Below are 11159 nucleotides of genomic sequence, written 5' to 3'. Positions count from 1 at the left end.
TATAGTCACAAAGTAAGCATTTCACGTGACGGTGTTATTTAAATGGGATCAGCCCCGGGCTGGCCTGCCTTCCCCGGCGCCGCCTGAGCCAAGGACTGTGTGCCAGGGAGGTTAAGGGAGGATGGGACTCCGGGCGGGGGGCGGGGAGGGGGGCTGGTGCCTGGCGGAAGGAGGCTGCCTCAGTACAGAGCTCAGCCCTGCCGCACAGACCCCCACACTGAGGAAGGCCACACAAGGACCACCGATGGGCAAGGCACATTTTCCGCCTCCAGCTCTTGGCCGCGGGGGCCAGGCTGGGTTACAGGTTCAGGAGTGTTGAGCGGGCTCTGAGCACCCCAGGAGAGGTGGCAGAGACCAGGTGAAGGTGATGGGAGCTACGGTAGGCTCCACCTGGGCACAGCTGGTTTCCATAGCAACAGTTATAGTGGGCAGCTGAGCCCTTAGAGGCCGAGGCCGGGGCCTGAAAGATGCCCACACAGGAGGCTGGGGAGGCAACTGCTCTTGCCAGACCCCAGTCCCCGAGATCGCAGGGTGGTCATGACGCTTGCCACAGTCCTGAAAATTTCTGCTCAATTTGGTCTAGCCTCTCCTTTTAATTGAATGAAAGATTCTTTAGATTCTATACTGTTTCACTATTTTCAAGTTTCACACCCGTGCTCTCATATGGCTTAGCTTTGCCTCTGTGTGGTTCCCAGGGCGTTAGGTGCCCAGCATTAAACACCACAAAGTCCTGGACTTCACACATAAAACACATAAGGCGGGAAGACCAAGATCAAGGTCTCAGTACATAACTGGACGCCAAATGTAAACAGAAAATATAAATCAAATACAGATAATCCACCTCTGTTTGTGTACATGACCCCAGGATCCCGCACAAGTCACGGTCATGGGTGAAGATTCCTGGTCTGAAGTCAAACAGCCAAGCTTCTGCAACTTGAAACTTCAAGCTGCCCTTCACAGGCCCGTGTATGCTGCGTGCGACTTCTCGGGTCTAGTTTCTCAGGGCTAAGAACAACCACCAGCCAGAACCTAAGGGTCCTTGAGTGGCCAACAGTGTCCCCACTTTGCCGAGCGTGGGCGCCCTGAGGTCAGAGTCACTGCCTCCTGACGCCTCGTAACGTGGCTGTTCTCACCCCCACCACAGACGGCGCCTAGCCTCACGTGAAACCGCACGAGACGCCTCCGGACACACCCTGGCCGGTTGGAGGGGCACCAAGAGCCAGGCTGAGCCCGGGATGATTGCTGCTGCTCCCGCTGCCCGAGAAGAGCCAGTCAGGAGGACGCTGGAGCAGGTCTGCGCTCGGGGTCGGGGGGCCCTCGGGAGAGCTGACACCCAGACACCACGGGCCACGGTGGCGTCCTGAGCATAAAACCCATTCCTGTGGTGGAGGGGCCCGCAGAGAGCCGGTGTGCACACCTCGTGTGAGTCTGGTGTCATGGCCCGGCTTCAGGAGGAAGGGGGTGGAGACTCCCCGTCACTGGGGGGTTTTAAAGACATTCCCATGGAGACGAGTTATCAAAATTAGGCTGTGTGGGGGACGAGCTAGAACTGCTCTGCACATAAATTCCTGACACGCACGGAAAGGGTGACGTTGAGCTTCAGGAGGACGGTGAGACGGCAGGGCGAGCCCGAGCAAACCGTCCACAGGCTGTAAGTTCAGGGACACGGAGCCCCCACAGCCCCAGAGCCACACGGACAGGTGCCCGCAGCCGCTGGGGGGTGACGTGGGCACAGAGCACTGTTCCACCTGCACCCAGGGACACCCCGGCTCAGGCCACACTGGACCTGGCCCCAGTCCAGGCAGCCACTCCCAGAAGGGGCCGTGGCGGTTCTTACAAAGAGGGACAGCAGGCTGCAGGCACTAAGCCGTGGGGAGGGGAGGATGCGGACGTGGTGACTTTGGAGACGAGGGCCCGCCCCGGCCCCCCTCACTGTGGTCCCACCGATGCAGCCGCGACCTCAGCCTCCACTCCAGCCTCATGGTTAGGGAAGGAGGGCGCAGGGACCACCCTCCAGGCACCACCCAGCAGGAACGGCCATTGCGGGCACCCCGTGACTTCCAGACCGTGTGGTCTCCGGATCAGACAGCAGGGCTCGTGGGTCCCGCCTGTGTCTGACCTCAGCTCCCACTGCTGCTGGGTGTTCACTGAAGGCACACGTACTGGTGTGCATGTGTGTGCACACGCATCACACATGCGTATACACACGTGTGCCTACACACACCACGTGCACACGCACACATGTCCCTCGGAAGAGAAAGCACCTTTTCCGGTTCCCATACTCCCCTATCATCACTCACAGCCACTAAAAACAAAACTTTAAAGGCCACAGTCGAAGCACAAAAGCAAAGCTTCGTGAAGCAACTGTGTTCTCGGGTGAATCCAGCTTGTTTTTATAGTAGTGAAAAAAGGAAAGCAAGGCTCTTCAGCCAGTCCTCCCAGTCGACAGCGATCCCAGTCGACGGTCCTCCCAGTCGACGGTCCTCCCAGTTGACAGTCACCTTCGGGGACGGTCACTCATCCTCCCTGCCGAGCACGCCAAGCTCAGGGCCCTCCCGGGGGCAGCCCCACCTGCCACCCTCCATGAGCTGTGATTCTCGCTCCATTTTACAGCTAAGGAGGTTCCACCTCATGGGTGCACCACCAAGGATGAGGGGACACAGCCCAACTAGGGGCAGTACTCCACCCCGAGCCCGCGTCCCCAGATCACCGCTGTTAATGGAGTCCCAACACAGGGCCCAGGTGGCTCAGGGTGACTGCAGCGGGGAGGTACATCCCAGGGGCCCCAGTGCCTCCCCGCCTGCACATTGACCCCGGGGGCCTGGCTGAGTGCAAACTGGCTCACAGAGGCCCTGCCTCCTTCCATAGCCAAGTTCAGGAGCCAAGGGCCTCCGGGGTGGAGGCAGAATGGGAGCCTGTGGGTGCGTAAAACAGCCTTAAAATCACAGCCACTTCCCAGAGGCCACTGGGCAGGATCCAGCTTTTCCAAGACGGAGACCCACACGCTCGCCTGGAGCTGACCTCCCTTATTGCAGACGTCGGAAGACTCCCCTCTGCCTTCTACCTGCAGGCTCCTGGGGAGGAATTCCTGCACTCAGATTATGAGGACTCTGCTCAGGGCTCCCCACACCTCCCTCCCCACCGGAGGACCTCGCCCCCAGGTGAGGACCCCCCAATACACGGGGAGGAAGGAGCCAGTGACACCCAGGAGGAGGAGGCCGGGGTCCCTAGAGACACACCGCAGGGTGGCCCGAGATGACGGCGGCCCGGGGCCCGCCCAGCTCTCCTCTCCGGGACGCTGGCAGCCTTGGGCCCGTGAGATGAGCACCCAGGGCACTCCCTCTGGGCCCCCGCGACTCTGCCAATGGACAGAACCAGATGGCACTCAAATGAGGGGCACTCCTCCTCTTGGGTAGTGGGTGACTGCCCTTTAGAAACCTACACAGCCACGCCATCCTCCAGAAGGAAGGCGGCTCCGGGAAGGCGCTGGACTTGAGCTCGGTGGCGGCCCCCTCTCCAGCCGCCTGGGGCTCTGGCCCCAGAAACACCCGTCCTTACACTGGGCCTGGGTCCTCACACCCCCACACTAGGTGTCTTCCAGATCGTACTCCCCGGTGAGGGCCAGTGAGTTCAAGGTCAGTCCATTGGAGGAAGAAGGTCCTGCAAATGCACAAGGTAGACCTTTCTCTAGGATGCAGCAAGGGAGAGCGGGACCCCAGAGCCCCCAGAGCAGACCCAGCTGCCCTGCCCAGTTCTGACAGGGCAGGCTAAAGGGTCCATCTTGGAGAAGTGGGAAAGATGGGAGCAAGCCCCAAGGGAGCGGGTTTGATCTAATAGGGGCGGGCGGGGGGGATGGAGAGAAGGGCGCCCCCCCGCCCCCAGTTACAGGAAGGAAAGAACCACCGCAGCTGGAGCGGATCCTGTACCGCAGCCCTGGAGAGGCCACCCTGGCTCCGCCACAGGGTCCTGCTCCCCAGCGCCTGCCTCCCTCGGTGACTCATGGGTGTCGTGGACATTCGTGGTCATCAGCACAGGTGCTCTGCATGTGCAGGACCAGCGGAGCTCACAGGAAGCACAGGTCAGTGCAGCCCCTTCCCTCTGGAGGACAGGACCATCTCCGATGCACTGCCCATGGCATCACGGGCTCTGAGCCCCGCTCACCTCAGCCAGAGAGAGACCTCGCTGGAGGCAGAGCTGCCGGACGTCTGCGGGAAGGGTTCCCAGAACAGCAGGCAGCGCCGATTCCACCAGGAGGGCAGGTTCAGAAATGACCAAAGTGCTCTCGTAAGATCCCAGCCTCACAGCCTGTGAAAAGGGAGACCCATGTTTCCAGCACCCAGATTACAACATGCGAGTGTGCATGTGTGCTAAGTCAGCGCAGTCATGTCCAACTCCTGGCGGCCCTATGGACTGTAGCCTACCAGGCTCCTCTGTCCATGGGATTCTCCAGGCAAGAATACTGGAGTGGGTTGCATGCCCTCCTCCAGGGGGTCTTCCCAACCCAGGGATCGAACCCGAGTCTCTTATGTCTCCTGCATTGGTAGGCAGGTTCTTTACCACTAGGCCCACCTGGGAAGCCCAGATTACAACATAAGCATCCTCTAGTCAAAGCTATAGTTTTTCCAGTGGTCATGTTTGGATGTGAGAGTTGAACTATACAGAAGCTGAGTGCTGAAGAATTGATGCTTTTGAACTGTGGTGTTGGAGAAGACTCTTGAGAGTCCCTTGGACTGTAAGGAGGTCCAACCAGTCCATCCTAAAGGAAATCAGTCCTGAATATTCATTGGAGGGACCGATGTTGAAGCTGAAACTCCAATACTTTGGCCACCTGATGCGAAGAGCTGACTCATTGGAAAAGACTCTGATGCTGGGAGGGATTGGAGGCATGTGGAGAAGGGGACAACAGAGGATGAGATGGTTGGATGGCATCACTGACTCAATAGACATGAGTTTGAGTAAACTCCGGGCGTTGGTGATGGATAGGGAGGCCTGGCATGCTGCAGTCCATGGGGCCTCAAAGAGTCAGACACGACTGAGCGAATGAACTGAACTGAACTGAAGCTTCCCATGAAGGACGCCTCAAGGCCCCTAGGAAAAACCCGACCTGGAGCTGCCATTAAGAAGGAGGTTTCCGGGGACACTTGAGGGAAAGCTCAGAAGGGAAACCCAGGGCTGTCCACAGCCTCCCAGCCCCAGAGCATCTGCACCTGAACAAGGGAAGAAAGGAAGGAACATTCGGGGTCCCAGCTGAGGACCTCCTCCTTTTCCACCAGCTGGCTCACTAGAGGAGCTGAAACCTCTTGGTCAGGAACTGGTCCCCGAGAGGTCACGGCCAGAAGTCCGTGCGTGAGCTCAGACCCCGGGACAGTCTCCCTGGTGAGAGCCCAGGCCGGCACCCAGGGTCCCCTTGGGACAGAGCCCAGAGTGCAGCCTACTCTTCAGGGCTGCCATGAGGGTGCAAGGCTCACACGCTGTTGATGGAGAAGGTGCCATCCTGGGCCATCCTCTGGGACAGGGGTCATTCAAGGGCACGAGCCAGGGATGCTCAGAGCGAGACAGTGCAGGAGGAAAGGGCCATGAGAACTCAGCCACCCTGACCTCAGAAACAGAAGTGACTTCACAGGACGCTCCCCTCCACAGTCTTCATGATGGGCTCCGGGGTCTCCCAGAGCTCTCCTTATCAGAGACACACTTTATGGAAAAATAAATACACCTTTCACCCACTAAATGGGAAACTAATCTACGTCAGTGAAAAGTAACCGAATTGACCCCTTTTCTCTTTGGAATGGGCTACAGTTCTCAGATGTTGTAAAGAGTCTGCATGCGATGCAGGAAACCTGGGTTCAATCTCTGGGTCAGGAAGATCCCCTGGAGAAAGAAATGGCAACCCACTCCAGGATTCTTGCCTGAGAAATCCCATGGACAGAGGAACCTCGTGGACTACAGTCCACGGGGTTGCAAAGAGCCGGACACAACTGAGTGACTAACACTTTCACTTCCACAAGAAAACAAAAGCTGTGTTCTCACAGCCTCCCTCTCCTGGCATCTCCTAAGAACAAAGCTGACCACCCATCGGCCCTGGAAAGGCGGTTTCAGATTCAGCAACTGCCCAGGCAACCTGCACAGAGGTCAGCAGACACAGAGCCTTCAGTTTTGCTTCTATTATTGGAACTTGTGTCTTTAAGACAACTAGGCATACGAGCCAATCTAAATATCTGGAATTTGTAAGGATTTCATGCAGCAAAAAGATAGACGTGTCCTAAGCTCACACAGCCATCACCCAAGCAGCCCCAGCAAGGAGCCCTGTGCTGTGTTTAGTTGCTCAGTCACTCCGACTCTTTGCAACCCCGTGGACCGTAGCCCACCAGGCTCCTCTGTCCCTGGGACTCTCCAGGCCAGAGTACTGGAGTGGGTGGCCATGCCCTTTTCCAGGGGATCTTCCCAACCCAGGGATCAAACCCACATCTCCTGCATTGCAGACAGATTCTTTACCATCTGAGCCACCAGAGTAACTTTAGTATTGGGTCATATGTTGAAATCATACTATTTTGCATCTACTGGGCTAAAATATATTACTGGAATTGTTTCTTTTCAATTTTTGATATGGCTACTAAATCATTTAGAATTACATATGTGATCTGTGTTATATTTCTGTTAGATAACAAGGCATTAAACAGAGGGATGGGCAAACATTTTCTGTTAGGGGCTGGAGAGCGACTCCTGTGGGCTCGTGGTAGACAGAATCTCTGCTGAAAATTCTCAGCTTGGTCCTTGTAGCCTCTGAGAGCATATAAAACAAACAGGCTGAGTGCCAATAAAACTTTATTTATAACAATGGGTGCGGCTTATCTGGCCAAGAGGGCAGTCTCCATGGCTCTTAGTCCTACGATCTGAACAGAGGGAGAAAATATGTGTAAGCGGACAATTTACCTTTCCCAAGGTGGTTTGAGTACTAAGTTTGAAATGAGTGACAGTGTATTGATTTTTTTTTTTTTTTTTTTAGTGAAGGAGAAGAAAAATCATGGATACGGCGACTCCTGAGTGAGTAGAGGGGTCTTGTGTCGGTGCCTCCCGACACCCGCCTGGGGAAGTGGGGGTCAGCTACCCTCCTGGACACCTGCCTGGGGAAGTGCAGGTCAGCTGCCCTCCTGGACACCGGCCTGGGGAAGCGCAGGTCAGCTGCAGAGGCAATGAGGACCCATTGTTGTTTGGTCACAAGTCGTGTCTGACTCTCTGTGACCCCATGGCCTGTACCTCGCCAGGCTCTTCTGTCATGGGATTCTCCAGGCAAGAATCCTGGAGTGGGCTGCCATTTTCTCCTCCAGGGGATCTTCCCCACCCAGGGATCAAATCTGGGCCATCCTGCATTGGCAGGCAGATTCTTTACTGAAAAGCCCAGTGAAGACCTGGGGTAAGAATTTGGTCCGGGATGCTGCAGAAGTGTGAGGTCATGCTTCACCCACAGTCCACGTGAGAAACTGCAAGTCCGTGTGACAGACATTAAAGCCCACGGGGGCACAAATAAGGTCCAAACCCAGGTTCTTCTTAAATAATTTTTAATAATAAAGTGGCTCACAATGCTGCAAACAATACAAAAACAGCGATTCCTGATTTTATATAAATTAACATTTGTCAAGAATCATTACGAGGCATCAAGAGACAAGTACCAAATGGCTAGATCAAAGGTAAATCACAGTGAAGAGGAACCCTGGAGAATCACGCAGGTGCGGAGACAGGGTCCAGGTGTCAGGACGGGGCAGCGAGGGGACGCCGATCTCCGGGAGCCCGGCTCTGCAGGTGGCTCCTCCAGACGATCCGTCTGCTGCCCACCTCCCGGGGCAGCGATGGACGTGGGGGTCGCGTCACACGGCCCTTGTCTTGGGGACTGGCTGGCACTTCCTCCCGGGTCCTCCTCCACGTGCAGTCCTACAGAGTGACACCGCTTGGCTCCCCAGCCCACCCGGATCCCCGGGATCGGGCCGGGGCGCGTCAGGAGCAGCACCCGGATCTGGTCCGTGCGGGCGGCGGGGCGCTGGCGATGTCCACGGTCTGCGGTGGGGCCTGGGCCCTCTGCCGCAGGATCACGGGCACCACCATGTCGAACACGGTTTCGAACAGCAGGTCCACATTCTTGCCAGTCTTGGCGCTTGTCTCAAAGCACATCTGCTCGGCGGCCGGCACGTCCTTCTCGTCCAGCATCTTGTACTTGAGGATCTTCTTGTAAAAGGCCATCGCGTCCTCCAGTTGCACCTGCTTGGAGCCGCCGCTGCCCCCGCCCGCCTGCCCGGGATCACGTCCTCCTCCCTGGCCGCCCTCGCCGGGCGCCTCCTCGCTCAAGTCCACCTTGTTGCCCACGACAGCGAACAGGCAGTCGGCGCTGGCCGTGTCCGTCAGGCCCAGGAACCGGTTCTCCAGCTCCAGCAGGCTCTGGGCGTGGTTCACGTCGTAGGTGAGGATGACTGCAGCCGCCCCCCGGCAGTACATGGAGCCCAGGCCGTGGAACTGCTCCCGCCCTGCGAGGGGAGAGGAAGCGGCTGGTTATCTCTCCTGTCTGGAGGCGCCCCCGACCATGCACGAGGGACCCCCGGGAGGGACCACGGATGGAATCATGACCCCAAGTGTCGGTGCGGCTGCAGCTGAACCAGATGGAGACCCTGCTGTGCAGAGACGGGGTGACGGCATGGTCACCATGCCAGCAGTTCCTGCACAATCACGTCCACGCACCGCAGTGAGCCCACAAAACAAGGGGGACACCCGCGCCCTGCTCTCCTCCTCATGGGCGGTGGCAGGCTCCCTATTCCTGCATCTTACTCCAGGGTGCTTAGCTGAAACGCTCCCACCAGGGTCTGGCTTCTGGATGACAGGGTCGGGACTCCCTCCCGGCGGGGCCGTCTGCCTCCCTGGCCCGCCCCCACTCCAACCCCGGGGGCTCACCCAGCTCCCAGAGCCCCAGGCCCTGCCCTGCCTCTGAGACCACCGCCCCAGGCTGCAGGCCTCCCAGAGGAGGAGCTCAGAACCTACACACTAAGGAAACGCACTCTCCTGTAGGGAAAAGAGAGCAACTCAGCTTTCAAGCCAAGCTGGCTGCTCCTGTGCACACCACACGCAAAGCAGGCAGGCATGTCTCCCCACCGCGGGCGGGCCCGCCCTGAAACCTGTGTCCCCCCTGCCCGGACTGGGCGGTGGCAGCAGGGGGAGAGGTCCCAGCCCCTCACACCTCCTCTCCCTCGCTCCCCTGCCCACGGGCACCCATCAGGGCCGCAGGATTCTCGGGGGCAGCGCCCGAGGGGGACAGAAGTTCCAGGAGGACCAGACGCCAGGACACAGTGCCGGACCCCAGGAGCCCAGCCCCGGCTGCGCCCACTGAGAGCCTCACCCAGTCTGAGGTTCTCTTTGCCTTTTCAGTTTTCAGGGTGTTTTCTGAGCTGGGCAGTCACAGCCAGAACACAGCATGGCTCTCCCCTGGGCAGCCCTCCTCTCTGGTCCTCTGGGGAGGGTGGGCACCCCCGAGGGCTTCTGCTGTGACTTTCCAGGGGGTCCCTAGCCCCCTTCCAGGTCCCCTTCCTGTCCTGGCCTGGGTTCCCCCTGAGCCCTGGCGCATTCCGCACAACCCCGAGTGGAGGCCTCGGTTATGTGGCTGACAGACACCCGTTTCCACAATGACACTCAGGGCGATTAAACCTCTGCACACGTGAAGCCACAACCCCCCCCCCCCCCGTTTGTTTAGAAAAAGGGAAAGCACAGCATTTTCTTATGTAAGATTTCTTGGTTTCGTAACAGCGTGGTCTGATTTGCTGGGTGGTGGAGCCTCATTCGTGTCAGAGGCCAAGATGACACCCTGCCCCCATCTCAGCTCCCACCTTTACTCCGAACTGCAGACACAGCGGGAGAGGGGTGAGGGGAAAGTGAGGGGGTGAGGCCAGATGAAGGGGGGAGAGGAGGGCAGAGCAGGGAGGGGGCGGGGGAGACCCGAAACCCCGATGCGTCAAAGCCCCAAAGAACTGAGATTCCGCCCCACTTGTCTCCCTTCATTCTTTCAGGTCAGATCGCCAGAAGCCCTGGATGCGAGAGGCCCACCACGGACGCGGCAAGACAGCGCCCCTCACACCGGGGTCTCCAGCGTCCACGTGGGACCGCGTTCGTCCCCGGGTTTTCCCAAACACCACCCCCAACCCCGTTCCCCTTCTTCCTCGTTCAGAAGGGCCAGATGGCTCACTGAGGGCACGAAGGGCAGCCCCTAAATGCAGGAGGGGCCCCTCCGGAAGGCGTCCCAGGCCCCCCTGCACAGGCGGAGAGAGACCCCCGCCCCCGGGCCTGCGTGCAGAGCAGGACGAGCAAGCTGGACTCAGTGCACTGGGCCTGTTCCTGTAGCACCAACCCTGGTGCCGTGACCCGCGCTGAGTCACGCTGGCTCAGCACCTTCTGTAAAAGAACGCTGCCTGCCGCCTGGAATACGCTGGAATACGCATTCTCCCGGCTCTGGCCTTTGAAGGTATAACTCATTTCCATTCATCTTGGGATAAAAGGTTGCAGAACAGAAAAATAATGATTGTCTTGTTGGAGGTGGCACCAGACTTGCAGACAACGGCCGGAACCAGGGACCCCAGCACCAAGAAGCTGGCAGCAACCAGCCCGGCCCCTGCCCTTGTAGAAGAAACTGCATTCCAACTCGGGCAAGGTGGGTCTTGGGGACGCTAGTCGACCACATTCTCGGTCTGCTGGCTGTCCGAGCAGAGGGGCTACTCCTGGCCCCAACAAACCATCCCTCGATTTACTGGCCTGTCACACGGCGAGCAGGAGGGTGGACTCTGTAACAGGGAGACCTCTCTGGGCGTGTCCAGCCCCCACAGAGGAGCCAGGAGAGGCCCCTGGACCGCTTGCCCACACTCCCTGGTGTCTGCGGGGCTCACCGTCCTTCAGAACAGCCTGACACGCCTGCCCCGAGCTGGACTCTGACCTCCGCAGGAGTGGGGCCTGGAGTCTGCCTTCATTCCTCCCTGGGGTATGTGGGGTGCGGCAGCCCCAACGCCGCCTGACCCTGCCCATCCCGCCCCTGCCCCCAGCAGGTCTCAGGTGGATGTGAACCTCTCGGGTCAAAGTTCACTTTGAACACTGCAGTACTGGACTCAGCCAGCGCTGACCCAGGCCGGCCAGAGACC

At 58.6% G+C, this 11159-nt stretch overlaps 2 protein-coding genes across 7 annotated transcripts in view; one reads left to right on the top strand and one right to left on the bottom strand.

Moving 5' to 3' along the window:
* Positions 1-7545: 7545 nt before the first annotated feature.
* Positions 7546-11159, bottom strand: part of RAB20 (RAB20, member RAS oncogene family) — a 31230-nt gene continuing 27616 nt past the window's right edge. Inside the window, exons 1-2 of one of the 4 annotated variants that reach the window (XM_010831458.1) lie at positions 10911-11140; positions 7546-8513 (exon numbers count right to left, since the gene is read on the bottom strand). In XM_010831458.1, the coding sequence (XP_010829760.1) occupies positions 7990-8513; positions 10911-11046 (660 nt within the window). In that variant the 5' untranslated portion in view covers positions 11047-11140 and the 3' untranslated portion in view covers positions 7546-7989. Of the gene's footprint in view, positions 8514-10419; positions 10532-10910; positions 11141-11159 lie in introns of those variants that run through there. The other 3 variants (XM_010831459.1, XM_010831456.1, XM_010831457.1) reach the window with 3 other exon arrangements.
* LOC104982139 overlaps positions 9724-11159 on the top strand; it is a 5817-nt gene continuing 4381 nt past the window's right edge. For 2 of the 3 annotated variants that reach the window (XM_010831461.1, XM_010831460.1), the window contains exon 1: positions 10525-10678. In XM_010831461.1, coding sequence (XP_010829763.1) covers positions 10546-10678 — 133 coding nt within the window. In that variant the 5' untranslated portion in view covers positions 10525-10545. Of the gene's footprint in view, positions 9895-10040; positions 11003-11159 lie in introns of those variants that run through there. The other variant, XR_824472.1, reaches the window with a different exon arrangement.

This window comes from Bison bison, unplaced genomic scaffold (assembly GCF_000754665.1).
Source record: "Bison bison bison isolate TAMUID 2011002044 unplaced genomic scaffold, Bison_UMD1.0 scf7180017864527, whole genome shotgun sequence".
NCBI classification, from domain to species: domain Eukaryota; kingdom Metazoa; phylum Chordata; class Mammalia; order Artiodactyla; family Bovidae; genus Bison; species Bison bison.
This window is presented reverse-complemented; position numbering and strand designations above follow the sequence as displayed.